Genomic DNA, 21,516 nt, shown 5'->3' on the forward strand with positions numbered 1-21,516 from the left:
TATTTGCACAATAATCGTGAAACAAATTTTAGGATTTTCAAAACACCGAAAACCGATCCAATCCTAACCGAAAAAAATTGGATTGGATCGAATCAGATTTAAAAAAAATCAAAACTGAATGGATGATTACATGATCAAACCAAATGAATTAGATCGAATGATTTTTGCTTGCAAAACCGATCCAATCCAGACCACGAACACCCCTAATTCTAATTATATTCTCATTTATAGCCAAGACCTAAAAATAAATTAGAATGTGTTTCTAGACTTTATAATTAGTGCAAATAACATAGGAAAAAATATTTATCCTTTTAAATAACAATCATTTTAGATAAAACTGCTATTTTTTATGAGTTATATTTATCTTACGTCGCAGGAAAATGGTGATCTCATGTTATAGAAATAAAATTATAAGTGGGATCCATATGTAAAAGGAGATAAAAAAAAGTAGTCCACATCCACTGTGTGTGTGAAAAGCTTGTTTATCTTATGCAACATAAGATAAATATAACCTATTTTTTATTTAATATTTAAATTAAAAAATCTCTCATTTTCTCCCACCATAATTTCTATTATATAACTGATTCTTTCATTATAAAACAAAATAATTTTGACTAAAATGACACAATTCTATGCCTTTCAAAAGAATAAACACTAATCCCCATAACATATAGGTGGATGCAAAGAAACGGTGAATACAATTCGAGAATGGCCAACACCTACGAATGTTGGAAAGGTGCATAGCTTTCATAACTTGCCCAATTTCCACATATGGTTCATCAAAGACTTCACAATAGCATCCACATGCCATTGCCGGAGGGGGCGTCAAAACGGGCATTCAATGACTTAAATAATGCCCCATTGCTAACATTGCCAAGGAGTTCGTTGTTCAGACCAATCACTTTACCATTAGATTATGATGGAGTGATGAATGAAAAACAAATTTTAAGACCAAACAAGGGTTGTATGCGAGGCTATATCATTACATCTTATAAATGCACCGAGCATCTTTATTCAATCAATGAATCATGGGTCACGTGCTATCATTAGTAGGTTTGTGATATTTTATTTCAATGATATTCTCATTTATAGCCAAGACCTAAAAGAATATATTAGCCTGTGTTTCTAGGCTTTGTTATCGGTGCGAATGACGTATAGGCGGATGCAAAAATTGTGAATGCAATACGAATGTTAAGAGAGGTGCATAGCTTTCACAGCTTAGCCAATTTCCATAAACGGTTCATCAAAGACTTCATAATTGCATCGCCACGCCAGTGCCAGTGATTATAAATAAAAGCATGGGAATCAGGTAGGGGGCACAAGTTCGGGCCTTCAAAGACTTAACTAATGCCCCATTGTTAACATTGCCAAGGAGTTCATTATTCACACCGATCAGGAGACACTAAAGCACCTAAAAGGCAAGTAGAAGCTCAACAAGCAACATGCAAAGTAGATGGAGTACATCGAATCTTTTTCCTACGACATTAAATAAGTAAAATTTTGTTGGCTTTATCAAACATTATGCATTATTGAATGAAAATTTAGAGGGTTTTCTTTTAGGCATTATTAGCTAAACTAGGTTAATGTAGATTAGGTACTCAAAACTGATTATCAATCACGATGAGAGCTTAGTTGTGGTGACATAGTCTTGGGCACTAGTTTTTGTTTCATCCACAAACAAGGGTTTTTGACAAATTGAAGGTTTGAGTTAAACGGATTTCACAACCTATCTATCCTGAACTTGGGAGATCCTATTCATGCGAGTTTTATACGAGATTCACGCAGTAGTGAAGTCAACAGAGGTCGCACATTTAAAAAAAAAGTTCTAGTAAGAATTTTAAAATAACTATTTTTTGAACATATCTATTACCTTGAAGATTAAAATAAGTCTACCTGCATTCAAAATATTGACAAAGACGCAGCTGACCACAACTATTATAAGGAGTGACAAACCGGACAGAGGGAACCAAAAGGGATTTTCCTGAAGAGAGGAAACAAACAACGATGTGATTCAACCGAAAATAGAATGTAGATATTAGTAGAAATTCATACTTACCGGAAGCAGAAAATCTTTGATTTCATGAACTCTAGAAACCCAAAGTCAAAAGCATAATCCAAAAACTCTAGTTGATGCATAAAGTGATCTCAATCCTTGCAACCACGCTGCAAAAAGTGATCTCAACCCAAAGTCAAAAGCATAATCCAAAAACTCTGGTGATCACACAAAGTGATCTCAAAACTTTATCGAGAAAGTAGAGAACTTACAAACAAAAAAAGCAAGGATATAGAGCCATTGAAGATCATTCAGATTTTATAGACTTCAGCTTAGCTTTTAGTTTACTCAACTCCTTGCCTTGTCGCTTAGGGAATTAAAAAGATTTTAATCAAAGATAAATTTTCAATAAAATAAAGCAGAATTGAAAATGATTCGGGGCAAATTACCCAAAAACTGTATACCTCGTACAATCTTCTCCATGATTTGTCCGCTTTTTCTTGTAGTAAGCACCATTCTATGGCCATATCATACTCAATATTATTAGGCTGAGAACAATGTGAAGTAGACACAGCATCTTTCTGTACAACCAAAATCAGATTAACAAATAGATGAAAATAAACCAACCATTTAATAAGTTTTAACAAAATTATGCCATGAATATGAACGAAAAAGATAGATACTGTACCATGTCACGTAGCTTATACAATCGAAGCTGATCCACAACATGGTGACCATAAAATATTTGCTTTTTTTCTGGAAAGCAAGGAATTCCAAAGCTTCCAACAAGCGGGCTACGAATAAAATCAAATACCTTCAGCAAAACTATATAAGAGCTAACAATAACAAGGAAACTTAGGAACATTTAAGCTGCTAAAGAAGTAACTTTTACAATTAAGAGATTTAATGTCTAACCAAGAGAGTAAATTAGTCCATATAACACTAAACTAAATTTTACTATTAAGGTGTCAGCCTTGCAATGCAGAAAAAGTGTTGTCCTGTTTCTGAGCTAGATTTACACGACTCGTGTTAGGGGAGAGAGCAGCATGAAGCTCAAATCTTAGAAACGTTTGAGAGTCCAGATTGTCTCCCTTCTACAGTTGCTTCAAGGAACCATGATGTTAATTTAAGACACAAGTGGCAAAGAAAGTTGATACTTAAGGAAGGAGGATATGAGAAATATTTGATGAGATCGGTGTGTCTAAATTAGGTGTGAGCGAAAACCACCAAGAACCGATCCAAAAAGAACCAAACCTATTAAATACAGTTTTATCCAATTCACTGTTTTTGAGTGACTTGGGAACTGGTTTCAACCAACCACAAAATGGTTCCAGAGTCACTCAAAAACAAAAATCCTTATCTCTAGCTCCAAGCTTTCGGATTGTGGCATGGAATCGAATGTAACCATAAGCCAACGGAGAATAAGTTCACCAACTTTTTTGACATGAGCATATTAATTCAAAACAGCACCAACAAGGTGATAGCGGTGAATGTTGGCGAGAAAACAGTGGCAGTGACTGTTGGATCATTGTGTGGTGTGTTGGGCTTCCTCCTTAATGCTAAGCCCAAAGCTCGCCTTTAGGAATTTGAAAAACCCTAAACCTTCTTTCTCCTCTATAAACACATTAGTTGTGGGATGAAGGTAGTAAGAGGAAAAGGTTGGCTTGTGAGATTTTGAGGGTTTTGAGTGAAAAGCATCACCGTTTTGATTTTGAGAGCACCTCTAGGGAGAAACTTGAGTGTTACCTTTTTAGGGAAGTTTGAGAGAAAACCACCATTGTCGGTGAGGTTTGAGTGTACCACCATTGGTGAAGTTTGATCTTCTGTAACCCATTATTTTCAATTTTCATAGTGGAAGTTTGATTCTGGACAGTATCCCGTGGATTTTTACTTCTTCACATTGGAGAAAGTTTTTCCACATTAATATTTGTTGTGTTCTTCTTCTCTCTCTCTCCTCTAAGTTTTCCGTTTTTCCGCTGCACTGGCCGACCTGTTGATACAGGCCGACTTTGGATTGAAAAGTCGAGCTCATAGCTCGATGTTTGACTTCTGCAAAGGCTTCTTAGCCGAGTTTAAGGAAACCGAGTTCCCAACAGTGGTATCAGAGCCCGAGTTCGACGGATTCTAAGGGAGACGAGATGGAGACCAGTGGAATTTCACATGATTGAGATATGTTCAAGTTGACTGCGGACTTCACTTACTGGAGATCAATGATGGAAGACCATATGCACTGCAAAGATCTATACGAGCCCATCATCTTTAAAGAGAAGCCTTAAGGCAAAACTGATAAAGAGTAGGAGATCCTGAGTCGGAAGGCGGTAACCACGATCAAAAAATATATCGACAAAAGTCTCTTTGAGCACGTGTCTGAGTTATGGACAAAGCTGGAGTCCATGATTCAGAAGATGACTCTCAAGAACAAAGCACACCTGGTTCGTCGACTTATAAAGCTCGAATACAAGGACGGTATGAGCATTATTAAACACCTCGACACCTAAAAGGTATTAAGAATCAGCTGTCTAAGGCTGAGATGAAAATTGATGACGAGATGCAGGCTTTGCTGCAGATGAGCTCGCTGCCAGAAAGCTGGAATACTCTGGTGGTGACATTAAGCAACTCGGTTCCAGATGGAAAATTGAAGATGGATGTTGTGACAGACAGCCTCCTGAATGATGAATCCAGGGGAAGGGAACGATGTGTAACCGACACATCTGAGGTAAACGTGACCGAAAATCGAGGAAGGTCTGACGTTCGGGGTCGTAGCAAGAGTCGGACTCGTGACAAGTCCAGAGGCCGATCTAGGCCAAAATATGAGTTCAAGTGTTTCTTTTGTGGGAAACCCGGCCACAAGAAGTCGGACTGCAAGACTCTACAGAAAGATGTGAAGAACGACACACGACACTGTGAAGCCATATTAGATTATTCCAAAGAAAAAAGAAGACAAGAACACCACAATTATGGCTGCCAACTTAGATGCTGAGATATTTCTCCTCGGTGAAGACAAATATTTGAATGTTACATAAGATGATTGCACCTAGATTGTTGACTCTGGTGCCTCTTTTCATGTCATTCCACACAAAGGTTTTTTCTCTTCTTACAGAGGTGGTGATTTTAGAGTCATGAAGATGGAAAATCAGGTGACTAGCAAGATTGTTGGTGTCGGTGATAGGGGTAGTAAACGAAATAGGGGCCTTTCAGGGGCTTTTGACTCGGCTCATGAAGACCTGAGCGTACATGTTTAAAATTGGTTGTTGGACCAGGCTTAGACTTATATGAAAACTCGTTTAATAAAAAGACTTCAGACTCCAATTCAAAATCTCAGCCTTAGAGCTTCCCAGGCTGGCCTAATATATTAATTTTTATTTTTATTTTATATTTTTTATACTATTTTTAGTAGCCCTCTCTCCTCAATCCATTTCACCTCATTTTATTAGTTAAACAGACTTTTTGAATAATTTTGTTCTATATTATGTTGTTTAGATGTACATTGAATTTATGAATATTTATGAAATTACTAGTGTTGTTGATTGTATATTCTGTTTGGATAATTTTGTGTTGTCTTATTTTTTTAAGAGGCTAAACCAGGCTTTTATTTTTTGTAAATTAGTAGGGCTACAGACTGATAATTATATTCATAACAGGTAACAGCCTTGGTCAGGCTGACACATTTAAACACAGACTTAGCCTTTTAAGACTAAAGCTCGGCTCGGCCCGTTAACACCCTTAGTCGGAGATATAACCTTGACCACGGATGTCAGGTGCTGACTTGTGTTGAAAGATGTAAGGCATGTTCCTGACATGCGATTGAACCCCAATTCAAAATCTCAGCCTTAGAGCTTCCCAGGTTGGCCTAATATATTAATTTTTATTTTTATTTTATATTTTTTATACTATTTTTAGTAGCCCTCTCTCCTCAATCCATTTCACCTCATTTTATTAGTTAAACAGACTTTTTGAATAATTTTGTTCTATATTATGTTGTTTAGATGTACATTGAATTTATGAATATTTATGAAATTACTAGTGTTGTTGATTGTATATTCTGTTTGGATAATTTTTTGTTGTCTTATTTTTCTAACAGGCTAAACCAGGCTTTTATTTTTTGTAAATTAGTAAGGCTACAGACTGATAATTATATTCATAACAGGTAACAGCCTTGGTCAGGCTAACACATTTAAACACAGACTTAGCCTTTTAAGACTAAAGCTCAGCTCGGCCCGTTAACACCCTTAGTCGGAGATATAACCTTGACCACGGATGTCAGGTGCTGACTTGTGTTGAAAGATGTAAGGCATGTTCCTGACATGCGATTGAACCTAATCTCGGTAGGCAAGCTTGATGATGTCGTGTTAGTGAACTATTTCGGTAGTGGTAGATGAAAGCTGGCTAAGGAAAACTTGGTTAATGCCTCAGCCACATGAGTGAGAAAGGGCTCCAAATTCTGAACAAGAAAAAATTATTGACTGGGTTGAAAGGCCAAACACTGGAGAGTTGCACACACTGCCTAATTGGAAAGCAGCACCGGGTTTCTTTCGTAGGAAGGGATCAACCCAAACGACGCAAGTATATTCTAGACCTCGTCCATACTGATGTTTGCTCCATGCCGGAGAGATCCCTTGGAGGAGCTCAATACTTTGTTTCATTCATCGATGATCATTCCCGCAAAATGTGGGTATATTTGTTGAATACTAAAGAAAGGTACCCCAATCCTTTAAGGAATTTCATGCAATGGTGGAAAGAGAGACTGGCAAAAAACTAAAGGTGGTTGATCAGATCTGACAATAGTGGTGAGTATTGCGGCCTATTTGATGCTTACTGTAGAGCGGCCGAGATCCGACTTGAAAAGACACCCCCCAACAAAGACACCTCAGCTAAATGGACTTGCTGAGAGGATGAACCGGACTACTGAAGAAAAGGTCTGAAGTATGCTATCCAATACCGGATTGCCTAAATCATTATGGGGAGAAAACGTCAAAACTGTTGTTGACATGATCAACCTCTCACCATCACGGCAACTTGAAGGAGAAATTTCAAAAAAAAGTCTAAACATGTCGGAAAGCAGCCTACGATCATTTGAAGGTATTTGGATGTCGAGCTTTCGTGCATGATGAGCTGGATTCTCAACCTGAAGAACAATCCAGACTCTCTACACAAGTGAAACGACCTTCTACGAGGTACTCACCTGATGAATACATCGTTATTGCTGAAGATGGTGAACCTCGGAGTTATGATGAGGTTGTGAAGAGCTCAAATAAGAAAGAATGGGAAAGGTCAATGCAACACGAGATGAAATCTACACAAGAATCAGAATTATAAGCTGACCGAGCTTACTGAAGGAAGATGAGCTCCGAAGAACAAGTGGGTTTACAAAATCAAGAGAAGAGAACGGCCAGAAGCCGAGATACAAGGCCATAATTGTGGTGAAAGGCTGCAATCAGAAGAAAGGAGTTGATTTTGAGGAGATCTTCTCTCCCGTGGTGAAGATGACTTCAGTCCGAACCGTATTAGTCGTGACGGCATCAATGTACCTTGAAGTAGAGCAAATGGATGTGCAGACGGCATTTCTTCATGGTGACCTTGAAGAAGAGATATATATGGAGCAATCTGAAGGGTTCCAAGCTCCTGAACAAGAAAACTTGGTATGTCGATTGAAGAAGAATCTATATGGCTTGAAGCAAGCACCTCGGCAGTGGTACAAGTAGTTTGAATCTTTCATGACTGAACACACAAGTTTGTAAAGACAAAGGACGACCACTGCGTATTTGAAAAGAGATATGAGACCGGAGATTTTCTGATTTTGTTATTATATGTTGACGACATGCTTATTGTAGGGAAAGACAAATCAAGATAGCTGCCCTGAAAAAGGCGTTGAGCTCGTCCTTCGCAATGAAGGACCTCGGCCCTGCAAAGCAGATACTCGGAATCAAGATTATTCGAGATAGACAAAAGAAGATACTGTGGCTGAGCCAAGAAAAATACATTGAGAAGATTCTGAAGAGATTCAGCATGGACAAAGCCAAAACAGTGAGCACCCCCTTAGCCCGACACATAAAGCTGAATTAGAAGCAATGTCCAAGATCTGATGAAGACAAAGATAAGATGTTGAAGATCTCGTACCAATGCGATGTCGGAAGCTTGATGTATACAATGATTTGTATGAGAACCAACTTGGCATATGTTGTTGGAATGGTAAGCCGATATCTATCCAACCCCGACAAAGAACACTGAGAAGCAATGAATTGGATTTTCAAGTATCTCAGAAAAACAACAAAGTTGTGCCTCCGACTTGGAGAAGGCAAAGTCGAGTTGCAAGGTTACTCGGATGCTGATTTAGGGGGAGATTCCGACTCGAGGAAGTCGACGACGAGATATATGATGACATTTGCAGGAGGAGCTATCTCCTAACAATCAAGACTACAGAAGTGTGTAACACTTTCGACAACCGAGGCCGAGTACATAACTACGACTAAGGCAAACAAAGAAATGATGTGGATGAAGAAGTTTCTCTCCGAACTCGGCCATGATCAAGACAAGTACGAGCTGGGATGTGACAATCAAAGCGCAATTCATCTTGCAAAGAATTTGACCTATCACTCACGCACTAAGCACATTGATATGAGGTATCATTGGATCCGGGATGTGGTGGAAGATGGAGAGCTCGAACTCGTCAAAGTGCACACCGACCTAAATTGGTCTGACATGATGACGAAGCCGGTACCAGCAAGGAAATTCAAAGATTGCTATGAAGATGTCGGGTTACTGACGATGCTGACGCATTGAAGTTGGAAGGGGGAGATTTGTTGGGCTTCCTCCTTAATGCCAAAGCACGAAGCCCATTGAGGAGTTTGAAAAACCCTAAACCTTCTTTCTCCCCTATAAATACATTAGTTGTGGGACGGAGGTAGGTAAGAGAAAAAGGTTGGCTTGTGAGATTTTGAGGGTTTTGAGAGAAAAGCTCAAAGTTTTGATTTTGAGAGCACCTCTAGGGAGAAGCTTGGGAGTTACACCTCTTTAGAAAAGTTTGAGAGAAAACCACCATTGTAAGTGAGGTTTGAGTGTACCACCATTGATGGTGGAGTTTGATCTTTTGTAATCCTTATTTTCACAGTGAAAATTTGATTCTGAAATAGTGTCCATTTGGTTTTTACTTCTTCACACTGAAGAAGATTTTCCCACATTAAAATATGTTGTGTTCTTCTCTCTCTCTCTCCTCTATGTTTTTCGTTTTTCCGCTGCACTGGTCGACCTGTTGATACAGACCGACTTCTGATTAAAGAGCCGAGCTCAACTCGATGTTTGACTTCTGCAAAGGCTTCTTAGCCGAGTTTGAGGGAACCGATTTCCCAACATCATGATGCCTCTGCACTTCTCAGATCTACGTTCATAAAACCTTCTTCAATTTGCACCGCATAAATCTAATTTGCTCATTCGTAGCATTGCGCTTCTCATCTGTGTATTTGTGTTGATGATTTTGGTGTTTGATAAACCTTTAGTTTATCATGTTTTTGGGACTAATATTACATGATTTATATAGTTAAATGTAGTGAAAACATGAAAGTTGGATCTTGATCTAACATAATTCGTTCTTGCGTGTTTTGAACATGAATTGACATAAATTTGTGCAAGAATGAAGTAAAGGACCTAGAGCAGAAGATTGAAGATGAAAAGAGTCCACAAAGTGCGCTCCAGAAGCATTATTGAAGACTGGATGAGCGCGCTTTAGCGCCCTACAGAGTGCTAAAGCACGATAATGAAGCAAAAATAGCCAAATGCCCTGGAGAAATTTCCTTTCGCAGAGCGCGCTTTGCAGAGAATCAAAGCGTCATTAGCGCGCTAACATGGTCCAAAATTAGGCCCATATTGTTGAATCCACTTAGGGCACAAGCTTTATAACTGTAAAAGGAGATTTTCAACACCAATTCAGTAGCTTTTGACAATTCTGATTGAGGAATCCTAATTTGGTGATAGGAGCGCGCCTTTCATGCTTTAGAGCATTGGGATCGGATTGAATTCAAGAACACGTTGGGAGTTTTGATGATTCACCAAGCAATCACACCAACGGAGTTTGGGGGATTTTCATTACTTTCTCTTGTCTTTGATTTTGCTATGCTAGACTAGATTTTTATGTAGTTAGGAATAGATAGAACCCAATTGAATTCTTATTTTATTGAATTAAATTGTCTATATATTTTCCCTTTTTAAAATTGCATGAATTTGTCTATTTAATGTTTTCTATGAGTTTGCTCCTCGTAGATTAATTTAGGGGAATTGTATGACGATAGGAATATTGGTGCATGAACCTAGTTTGATAAATTCATCATAATCCTTGTGATCTAGGAATAGACATAGGGCAATTATGCAATCTTTAGATTCTTGAATTTAATGCATGTTTTATTAAGGAATAACCGAGGAACTAGGATTCTTTCAAGATTACATAGAATTAGGATAACAAGGGATGGAGCCTTAATTAATTTAGAGGAATCGATTGGCATTATATTAAGGGTGGTTACTTAACTGTTTAATTCATAGCATAAGAAGGAAATTGGGGAAAATCGAAACTCTAACTATGCTTTTCTTGATTGTCAAAACAAATTTCTTTTAATTGCTTGCTTTTAATTTTGAATTCTTATGCTTTTGATCACTTTTAGTTTTAAATTCAAAGTTTCTCATAATTGTTTGTCCAAATAAAGTGTGAATAGTGAACTAGTGCTTGAACTCTAATCTTCGTGGGAACGATCTCGTACTCAAATACACTTATTACTTTTACGACCGGTGTACTTGTCGAAGTAGCAACAATGTTAAATATTGATTACGTGGTGCAAAGATTTGGTGTGTATAATTTGAGATATATTTGCTATTTACGAACACTGTTATGATTATGGTTAGTCTATACAATGAACCTAGAAACTAATGCGTGATGGGTATGAGAACGAGGGAACTGAACTATGAAAGAAGATCAAGATAAAGGATATTTATTGTTTCTAAAGAAGTAAGAAAGAAATGGCTTGAGATAAAGGCTATGCCACCATTCAAAGCCTAAGAAGAGTCCACCAAATTGAGATTAAAGGCTAGGCAACCCTCCCAATTGATAAAGAACCCACTTGCCTCACCACTAACCAAAAGTTAGATAAAAATAACAAGATTTAAAAACAAGTATTTGAGAAAAATTGCAACACTAAATTTTCATTCATCAAACCATGGTTTGTGAATTACAAGTATTCCCTATTTATAAATGAAACTAAAAGCAAGAAAATATAAAGAGAAATTAACTATTCTCCAACTTCCTAGACTGATTTTCCTTGAAACTAGTTTCACAACAACTCCCACGAGCTGTGTTGCTTTGAAAATTCAACAATTATATGTCCAAGCCTTGAATTTGTCATAAAACAACTTGGGAAACCAATTGAAATTAGGCCTTGAATTTGTATCACTTGGGCTTAACATTTGATCTCCTCTAATCAAACTTAACATATTTGCTCCTGCATCAGAAACCATTTACATGGTTTCCAATAATCCCTCTCAAGCTAGAGCAAATAAGTCATATACACCAAACTTGTAACATATATAACTTATCCGAGGACTCTTCAAAGACACAGTGAGACATCCATCAGCTGCTCATTTGAATTAACAAAGTCGGTGGCAGTATGTCCTGATAAGATCTTCCTTGTTGATAAAACAACAACCTATCTAAAAGTGTTTGGTCCTCCTCACTAAATATTGAATTAGAGGCAATATACATAATAGCTAGATTATCACACACGAATGTTTCTAGAGCAAATTCTCCAAATTTGAGATCTTTAAATAGTTATTTGAGTCAAATGAGTTAATAAGTAGTTGACACCACAACCCAACATTCTACATCAGGATCTGATCTTGCAAGTTGCAACTAATATTGTATTTCTTATTTCTCCAATAAATCAAATTATCCTCAATGAGTAGCCAATACCTAAAAGTGGATCTCTTACTAATAGAGCAACTTGTCCAATTAGCAGCTAAGTGTCCAACAATTCAAGCATGAGGCATGAGCTTTATCTTCATAAATAAGATCTTTTCGTGGAGCTCCTTTAATGTATTTGAGGTTATAAATTACCGCTTCCATATGTGGAGGAAGGGGACCCTAAGAAAAGAATAAACTCAATGAAGGCAACATAAACCGAGACCAGATATTAACAAAGTTTGGTTCAGATAAGTTCATATGGTTTTTTTGCAGACCCCTATCATTAGGTCTCCTTATCTAATTAGGGTTAGCATTGTATTATATTAATTAGGTTAGGCTTGTACTAGGGATACTATACAAGTAGTTGACCCAATTAATAGTATACATACGACCATTAGATTAGTATTTTTGTATGGCATCATTACACACCATGTCAATATCCTAATACTTTATTCTGAGGAATCCGAGCCTCTATTCTCTCTTTTCCTTCTTCCTTACCTAAATCCTATAATTTCAACAAAAATTAAACAAGGATTGGGACAACTTCTGTCAAAAAACTAAACATTAAAATCAAAGAACTTAACAAAAATACTTATGTCAAATAGATAAAAATACCGAGGCAAATAACTAAGAATAAAATCAAACAAGGAGTGGGACCTAATAAGTGCTATGAACAGGGATGAACAGAGGAGGGAAATGCTGTGAAGGTTCTGTTGAAGGTTAAAGGTTTAACCCTAAATTAGTACCGAAGAAAAAAGGGAAGTGAAATAAAATTACAATAAAAAATGGCTAATTAAAGAAAGAATGAGGTGAGCGGACTCGGGCTTTTATCCATGCTACACAAAACGCTCCTCAACAACACAACTGTGGCATATAGAGGCTGCAATGCACCCTGACTCTGCAATAACAATGCTATAACCGCTATTGACCACTCTAACAGCCGCAATGCAAAAACACTGTGTCACACTCATCAAGAATGGCCATTGTCTGCACCCCTCTCCAATGCCATGATTGTAGTGCTGTTCAAATTAATGACTACTCTGATTCTAACACAGATCTTAACGTTGACAAGTTCTGAAAAGAAGTTAGCCCTGGGCTTAGTGCCCAAAAGAATCCCTCAAGTAGGGGGCTATCGTAAAACTAAGAGAATACCTTTAAAAACCCTAACTGCAGTGCCTTCAGACAACCCTACTATGGACTACTTCACCTAATCCAATATTCAATACAAGGATGGAAGCAGAAAAATCATTAACAGAGTCATGTGGAAAAAGAAATAATCAATAAAAAATTAAAGTGTATATATATCATGTTTTGCAAATGTGGCATGTACATGATTTATATCAAAGTGGGATGTATGCCATTTGACAGTGCAGTTATTATGCATATGGAGCTGAGTACATACCGCCCATTTGACATTAAGAAACAGCCCTCGTCTAATTTTCTAACAACCAACTCTGCTGCTTCCTTTCTTTTAAATATAACAAAAGCCTGACCTATATCATAAATAAAATATTACAACACTGTTAGTTGTAAATGAGGTATGTTGAAAAAATATTATCCTTGAAACATATCCAAGCTCATGATCCCAGAAGGGAGGAGAATGTGTATGCATTGTTAATTAGCTTATAGAAAAAAGTTGTTCAAAGACTGTAGTCCTAACCAGAATAAGGGCTAGAGAATGCAGTTTTCTGGATCAGCTTCGCAGTGCAACTTTCTTTAAGACCATGCCAAACAATATCCTGAGATTTAGAACAATATGTCAAGCATACTAGAGAGAGACAGCTTATTGATATTACAACAAAATGGATCAAAACATTAATTGAAACAGCACATTGTAAAAACAACAGCCTATATCAACAAATCATTCTATAAAAATTTACATAACTCAAGCAAAGCTTGATTATGAGACTCCAGTCTTGAAGTGAATCTGTTAGGGACAAGACTCAAGGTGATGTGGGAGGAAGGGGGTAGTATGGAGAGTGTATACTAGAAAGAATAAGAGAAACCATTAGGCTAGACAGGGAGTTAGGAGGATAGTTATTCAGCTAGGATAGTAGTTAGATAGATAAATAGCAGAAACTGTAGAGGGGGAGGATCCTTTAAGGAAATAATATGTAACCCAGCATATTGCTCATTTACAAAAGGGGACACCCCTTCGAGGAGATCTCTCTCCTTGATACCCAATGTTAAAGATACTATATAAAACTTGTACATTGTTTACACTTCAAGCCCAAAAGAACTATTGCGTGAGAGGATGTGTTAAAGATACCCAATAACAGAATATCTTTCTCTTTCTATCTATTTCTTTCTCTAAATTCTCTCATCTCTACATTTTTGGTGCTCCATACTCCTTAAGTTCTTATCAGGTTAGTTCAACCAACTGGGTCAAGATTAGGAGAGATAGAATCATGAGTGGAAGTGTTGAAAAGAAAATTCTAAAGGAGACCCCCAATTATTGGAGAACAAGAAAAGTGTTACGGGATTGAAGGGATATTAATCAACTACTCAGAAGGGGGCTGCAAAATCAAGGGATCATTCTAAAGGATTAAGAGACAAATGCACAACTTCATGGGGGAAGGCGAAGCAACAAGCAACCAAGCAAGTAGAGAGGAACTTAGATGGCCATGAGTTTTGTAAACTGTAAAGAACCATTTCAACCCAAAAACTTGAGTTGTTAAGTGATTGCTACATTAATAGTTTTATATCATACAAGCCCTCTCATATAATAGCCCATTGGGCTTGAAGGTTGCACAATGCAAAAGCCGACATATGTTAAGAAACTCCATAATATTTAATTATTTATTAATAGAATAGGGATAATGAGGATCGAACCACTTTATCACAGAGACTTTGGTAGCATGTAAAGAATCATTTCAACCCAAAAGTTTAAACTATTAGATGAAGGCCACATTAATAGTTTTACATTACATTTCTCTAACAAGTCCAAATGCTCCAACAATGCGCGACATTCTTGGGGAAGGTAAGTTAGCCACATTTGAGGGTTCAATAGCTGGGTAGAAATTTTGGGGCTCAACAAACAAGCTTTCAGAGAAAATGCAATTAGTATTAATCAGCATGGACTGACGATGATCCAATGGGTTGGTTTCGATTTCTGGGACAAACAACAAAACTGGCATGTAAAGGATTCATGACAACCTTGATCCAAAGGTTTTACGAATAGAGCATGGGAAATGTATATGAAAGATTGGCCACGTTGAGACAATCAAACACCGTAGAGGAGTAAAGCCAAGCGGATAGGATTAGAGCATCTGTGTGACAAAGACTTTAGCCAAAGCACGTCTGGGAGACAAAGACTGATAAGGCCAGCCAGACTGCATCTAGGACAAGGACCAGGGCTAGACACATTTGAAATATATTGATGAATGATAAAGTTGTCCTTCTATGGGATAACAGTATTGTATTACCATTCTCCCAATAATCTATAAATTTGGAGTGATCATTACCTGTACATCTGATGAAGTTAAAGATGGATCCAAGTTTTCAAGTAGCACAAGTTTCCCTTGCTCATAAGCAGCTTTCAATCTTTCTTCCCAAGGCTGAAAATGATATAAAATCATTCATATGTAAGTTTAGTTTTGTTTTATTTGATCTCAACAAAAATCATCATCAGACAAAAAAGGCAATGTCAATCATAGACATTTAGTTCATTACATCCTACAAGAAAATTCAATTAATTAAAGATGTTAGAAGAGAATAGAGAGAAAATAGAACTTACAAATGACCGAAACCACTTGCTTCTATCCTGTCACCAAGTGAAAAAAAATAATGCATAAGAACACTAAATTGCTTAAATCGTTGTTAAGACGAGGAAACATGCATCAAGGTCAATTAAATAGTTCAAAAAATATTGCGCTAAACTAAATATGTGTAAAACTAACATTTATAAAATTGACTAATTTCTTTAAGAAAAGTACAAGAGAAATCCCCACAATAAGCCATTGAATGGTATCATACGGAAACAAGATGGAAAAATATAAATTGCAACATAGTAAGAAGAGATATGTAACTCAACAATTCTTCTTTTACTCTCAATCTATACACACCAATCTCCATGAAATCTACCCTCCCTTATCCTTTTTAAAACTCATATCAAATCAATAGAAAAAGAAATTTATTATTTGTCATAAACCAAATCTCCCAAAAGTTTAGACTGTTAGGTAAACATACATGAATAATTTTATATTATATTTCAATATTTATCCATGCATATATGACATATCCAAGGCAACTTAAACACCAAATCGTCTAGAATTTATCCATGGATATAAATGTTGTGTGAAGCATCTCCTTTAGAAGAATGAAAACATGGCAATTGAATAGCAAAATAAATGCAATGGAATAATCAAATAGAATATTCAATAGATTTCCTTTTAGTTCCTTTTCATTCAACAATTTAGGCATATTTGACTTTTCAATTTTTTTAGAATTGATGAAAGAAAAAGAAAAATATATTAAACAAAGCATTGAATCATGCGATTAGTATCCGTGACACGAAATTGCAATGATTCATGCATGCATTGCCTGATTCAATACCATCTCTGATTAACCACATAATATGAATCACTAGTTTGTCAAATCATGTCATTCAAATTGCAAATCGTGCAATTCTAACAATTATACTTGTAAGTATAATATATGATGCCACCCATTTCAAAAACTCCTAAAAGAATTTTGTGCAAGTGGTAAACATTAAGAACTTCAACGATATGGCAATTTCTTATTTATCAATAATGTATATGGCATGAGATTTAACACTAGCAACGAATTGGTTTTTTTTAAAGGGAAGCCCTTATTAAAAACTAAAGGGATAAAGGGAATGAAACTTGTGGGGATCAAACCACCAATTACCAAGCCAGCTCAATTGTTGAAGTGGATCAAATTTAAACTCAAACAAAAAACGATCAAGCCTAGTTAATTTTAGACATACAATAAAAACATTCATGTATCTTTCCCCAACACCTTAAGCCATTTTTTATTTTTTTTGTACATAAAAATTTTAAATGTGGTAAGACACCAGTATCCCACTAGGATCAGGGAAAACCCCTCAACTTCTTTGAGGATTTCCGGGAGGGATTACATATCACCCACCAACAAAGTCCTCATATCGGCCAGCGAGGTCTGAACCCACGCCCTTATGGGGTATGGACCAAACCCTTAGCCAATTGTGCCCACCTTTGTTGACAAAGTTGGTTCGTGATATGGCATCAGAGCTTTCATGACCAAATCGTCTAGAATTCAATTCTTGCCACCCCAATTCTTCAAATAAAAAAGTTATATTTCAGCATAAGGTCACAAGGTAAAATGGGACTATGCATTATCCATACTTCAAAGACCAAAGAAGGTGCTTGCATGCAGGGGGCATGTCAGAGATATTATTAAAACCATTCATTTTCCTTTCACCAACAACTTAAGCTTTTGAGAGAGTTGGTTCACGACATCTAAGGTAAAATACTAGCCCAACAAGATCAATGTTTAAGTCAAGCTTTAAAGGCATGGTTGGGCTAAAGCCCAGCCTTATCGGTTGTTTTGACAGCTCTATCTTGTACATTTTGGTCATGTGTTGAAGCAATAAGGCATACGATGAGTCAAGAGAAAAAGAACTATCAATGCAACTTACAATATCAGGTCTTCGAGTAACTTCCGTCGGAGGCTTGTGTTCCATATCCAGAGAAACCATAGAAGATTCTTTACGCAACTTGTCAATAGAGGGGTTTGTTAGCCTCTTCTCAATCTTTAACTTTTTGGAAGAAACTTCGTCCACGTCACAAGAATCCTTTGCCCGTTGAAGCTTATATTTATCCTTTGATGAAGATGGACCTATATTCTTCACATCATCATCGTCATCGTCATCGTCATCATCATTAAAGGCAACAAGCCTTCGATTTTGAAACCTATTTGAAATTTTAGCCTTGTCCTCCATTTGTCTCTTGTTGATTTGTCCAAGAGGGACACCAACAACCTCACATTCACCCCTTTCTATTTCCCTCATTTCTAAACCAGCTCTAGAACCATGTGATAGTTTACTAGATGATTTCTTCTGAACCAGAGAAGCCTTACTAACCCCATTTTCTTTAACTTTAGCTTGAGGCATGGCCATATCACTAGAAATATTGTGCCAAGCATCATTAGATTTACTTGTTTCTTTTACACCAATGCTAGAAGTAGGCTTTACTCCCAACAATGGCATAGAATCCACATTTTTTCTAACTTTTGTGTCAAAACACTTGCTATCTGGCTTTTCAATTATAGGCTTATTGTTTTTTTGACTCGAAAGAGTCACCACTTCATTACTTTTCATCACGTTCCCACCAACTTCTTTCTTGTCTAAACCAAGTTTCGCAAGTCCAACGGGCTTTTGACTATCTAAATTGTTAAAAATATTTTTAACTGCAACAATTGGAAAAACAACTCCATAAGATATTCAACAATTTAAAGCTAGGCAGAATTCCATTATTCCATACGATTCAAGGTCAATAACATCTCCTAAGAAATTTTTAGTGCACTAACAATGGAAACATTCTCATTCCGGAATAAAGGCAAACAAAATAATTTGAAGGCTAAATTAAAAAAGTATAGGCCCACATAACAAAAAATCTACATGAAACAAGAAAAACAATTAGCATGGATTTCAAAGAAGTTCATTTTTTCAAGTTACCAAAAACCTGAGGATTTCTCTAAATTTCTCTCTAGTTAATTAAATTCTATAATAAAAAATAACCACTTGAGATTCAATGGTAAGAGAGGTAGAGGTTGTCATGTGGCAATCTTTTCTTTTTGGTTTTAAAACAAAAATATGATTTAGTGAATTTCTCAAAGCATGAGATAAGTGTATTGAAATCAAATTCATACAGTAGTGTGTGAGACACCACTAAACACTGCAGGTGTAGATGTAGTTCCTTCTTGAAAGTATAAAGAAATTTAGAGAATAACATTCAAGCAAATAGGATGACAAACCTTCAATTCCAGCAATCTTATCATCTATCTTGTCCAGTATTTTACGCTGCCCAACATCAAAGAAACGATAGAATACAAATTCAGCCTTTTGACATTCTTCGTCTGATGGATGTGGATTCCTGCTGTCTTCAGAAATGCAAACAACATTGCATTTTCCAGCAATAGCTTCCTGATGTGGAATACAAAAATGAACAGAAACATACCCAGTTCAATTAAAGTTAGATGTTGCTAGTCAGCTCCAAACCAAGAAAAATTGCATGGCTATATTTTCACTGTTAAAAGGAAACACTAGTCCCAATCAAATTATAACAATAAAGAGTTATTTAACACACAATATTTTACCCCTAAATACCAAACAAACACAAGCACACCCGAAATAAAGTAATGAAGATTCAGCTTTAACACCTAAAAAAAAAACTATCGTCCTATCGTGAAATTCAATTCTAAATTTCTAACCATAATTCCAAATTTCCAGAATAAACAGGACAATTAAACGCTTTAAAGTTCACACAATGAACTGACACAACGCAATAGTGCAGCCGCATCATATTTAACATAATGAACCAGAACAGTATTATAAGCAATTTTCCAATATCAGAAGAGCAAAGCGTAACCAATTATAAATAATTTTTAAAAGAATAAACTCCAATTACCAGAGGATTGATATTTGTAAGCCCTAAACCTTCTCCACGTGCCAAAAACAACTCATTCTTATGTGTATTAGTTCCTCCCAAGAAGTTTACAATCTCGCAAGGACGAAAATACCACAGAATCTTAACTCTCTTGATCTTATCGGGACCCTCAAATATTTTAATGAGTTTTCCAATATAAGGTTCTGGTTCACCTTCCTTGTAAAGAAACACAGAATCGAACAGGGTGTACTCCTCACCATCATAGGTAAATGATTCGTAAAATTGCACATCCCTCATTCTACAACCAACCCCTTTCTTTTTGCCCCATTTGAATTCAAGATCCTCCTCCCCTTTGTCTGCTTCTACCATATTTTGATATATCAGGCTTCCTTCTCTGAAAAAGTCAAAACCAAAAAAGCAAAGAAGCATCGATGAGAAGAAGAGAATCGCTAAAACTTACCACACCGAGTTCAATTTCAAAATAGAGCATCAATGTCATGTAACGAATAAAGAAAATGGTACCGTATAGTATCACACGACACTTTCGATAGTTTTCTACTCTGCGAGATGCCGAAATGAAACCATGGATGATTTGAAATGCTGTTGGGTCGTCGAAATTTGCATTTGACTGAAGCTCGTTATAGCCGACAATGGTGAGTTGCAAGAAACGGAACCAAATTGCAACTCCCCAAAAACCCTAACACGATGTGTGAAGAAGAACACGCCAATGGCAACTCAACTGCTGGTTTTATAGTAGTTTTGGCTTAATTTTTTTTTTTTAAGTTGTGAAATTTTATTTATTTTATTTTATTTTTAACTCCCATTAATTTGGGTCTAAATTTTGATTCCTGACAATGACATGTTCTTTTTATCGTTAAATTGGAGCCCTCAATTAGTTATATTTTATCACACACGGAAAAAAAAATAACTCATCACAACTATTTTAGCTGGTATTGTAACTTTTAATTTACTTTTATATTTTATTTTCCTCAAAAAATTTATTTCCCTTCTTTATCATCTGTCTCACTTCTTTCAACCTCTTCCTTTTTTTCTCTCCCACTCTCTTCCATTTCTTACAGGTTCGAAAATCATCCTTTTTTTTCTTCCTCAGTCATTTATTCATTTCTTGGCATGATTGTCTCCTATGGTTGTGTGGCATGTGTGGACATTGTAGATACAGAAGTTGTTGGGAACAATGGTCAAAGTGTCATTGTTGAAAAAAAAAAATATTAAAATATCACGTTAACAGTAAATTTTGTCAAAATGTCACGTGCAAAATATGTGTGCAAATAATTCGCTACACGGTGTAACGAAATATGTCGCGTCAGAATGTACAAAACCAAAAATGCCACGTGTCAGACAGGGAGAATTTTGCTACACTGTGTAGCGAAATTCTCCCTGTTTGACACGTGGCATTTTTGGTTCTGACGTGGCATATTTTGCTACACCGTGTAGCAAAATATTTGCACACGTATTTCGCTACACAGTGTAACGAAATATGTCACGTGGTATTTTGACAAAATTTACTGGTGACATGACATTTTGGTATTTTTTTTTTGCCAGACGTCGCAAGTTGTTGCTCACCGAAAAAAAGATACAAAAGTTGTTGACATACTTCAAGGTTCAAACATGCAAGATATTCAAGAAATTTGATTCAGCGTTAATTTATTATTTGTTTTTTCCAAGCACAGTGAAGTTACTGGTTCATGTTTTATAGAATGCTATTGCCTTATTTACAACTTTTTTAGCATCTTGTTGTATTTATTGCGTTTGATGATTTACATAAATTATTGACGATAAGGATATTCACTCATTGTATTTATTTTTTTCCTCGGCCTTGTGTCCCATTTGGGGAATAAAAATTATAATTTGTCACGTTGATCCTACTTGTAATATTTGTTTATCTGTATAGCCATTAGAACAGTGCCCTTGGACACATGGGATTGTAGTAGCAATTGCATTATTGTTGGGTGTTTGCT

The 21,516-nt window shown here is 36.4% G+C and overlaps 1 protein-coding gene across 1 annotated transcript; it reads right to left on the reverse strand.

Annotated features, from left to right (window-relative positions):
- Positions 1–1,712: 1,712 nt before the first annotated feature.
- Positions 1,713–20,238, reverse strand: LOC133286030 (protein ANTI-SILENCING 1). The gene is made up of 13 exons (XM_061483370.1): positions 20,060–20,238; positions 19,559–19,931; positions 18,906–19,074; positions 17,569–18,338; positions 15,667–15,693; positions 15,395–15,487; positions 13,591–13,669; positions 13,333–13,423; positions 2,682–2,787; positions 2,458–2,574; positions 2,266–2,360; positions 2,057–2,163; positions 1,713–1,981 (listed from the first exon to the last, which is right to left on the reverse strand). Exons 2-11 carry the CDS (start codon positions 19,904–19,906, stop codon positions 2,301–2,303), a joined length of 1,860 nt encoding a protein of 619 aa, XP_061339354.1. The 5' UTR covers positions 19,907–19,931; positions 20,060–20,238; the 3' UTR covers positions 1,713–1,981; positions 2,057–2,163; positions 2,266–2,300.
- Positions 20,239–21,516: the final 1,278 nt, after the last annotated feature.

This window comes from Gastrolobium bilobum, unplaced genomic scaffold, assembly GCF_033153095.1.
Source record: "Gastrolobium bilobum isolate Gb01-03AN ecotype WA unplaced genomic scaffold, APGP_CSIRO_Gbil_v1 utg1863, whole genome shotgun sequence".
In the NCBI taxonomy this organism is placed as follows: Eukaryota; Viridiplantae; Streptophyta; class Magnoliopsida; order Fabales; family Fabaceae; genus Gastrolobium; species Gastrolobium bilobum.

What these genes read in the sequence shown, in the direction of transcription:
- LOC133286030 (XM_061483370.1), bottom strand. Translation starts at nt 19,906, where the DNA reads ATGGTAGAAGCAGACAAAGGGGAGGAGGATCTTGAATTCAAATGGGGC. An exon ending in ATTCTCTAGCCCTTATTCTG is followed by an intron (nt 13,424 to 13,590) that starts GTTAGGACTACA and finishes TTTATGATATAG; the next exon opens with GTCAGGCTTTTGTTATATTT. An exon ending in TTCTTAATGTCAAATGGGCG is followed by an intron (nt 2,788 to 13,332) that starts GTATGTACTCAG and finishes TTTTATTCGTAG; the next exon opens with CCCGCTTGTTGGAAGCTTTG.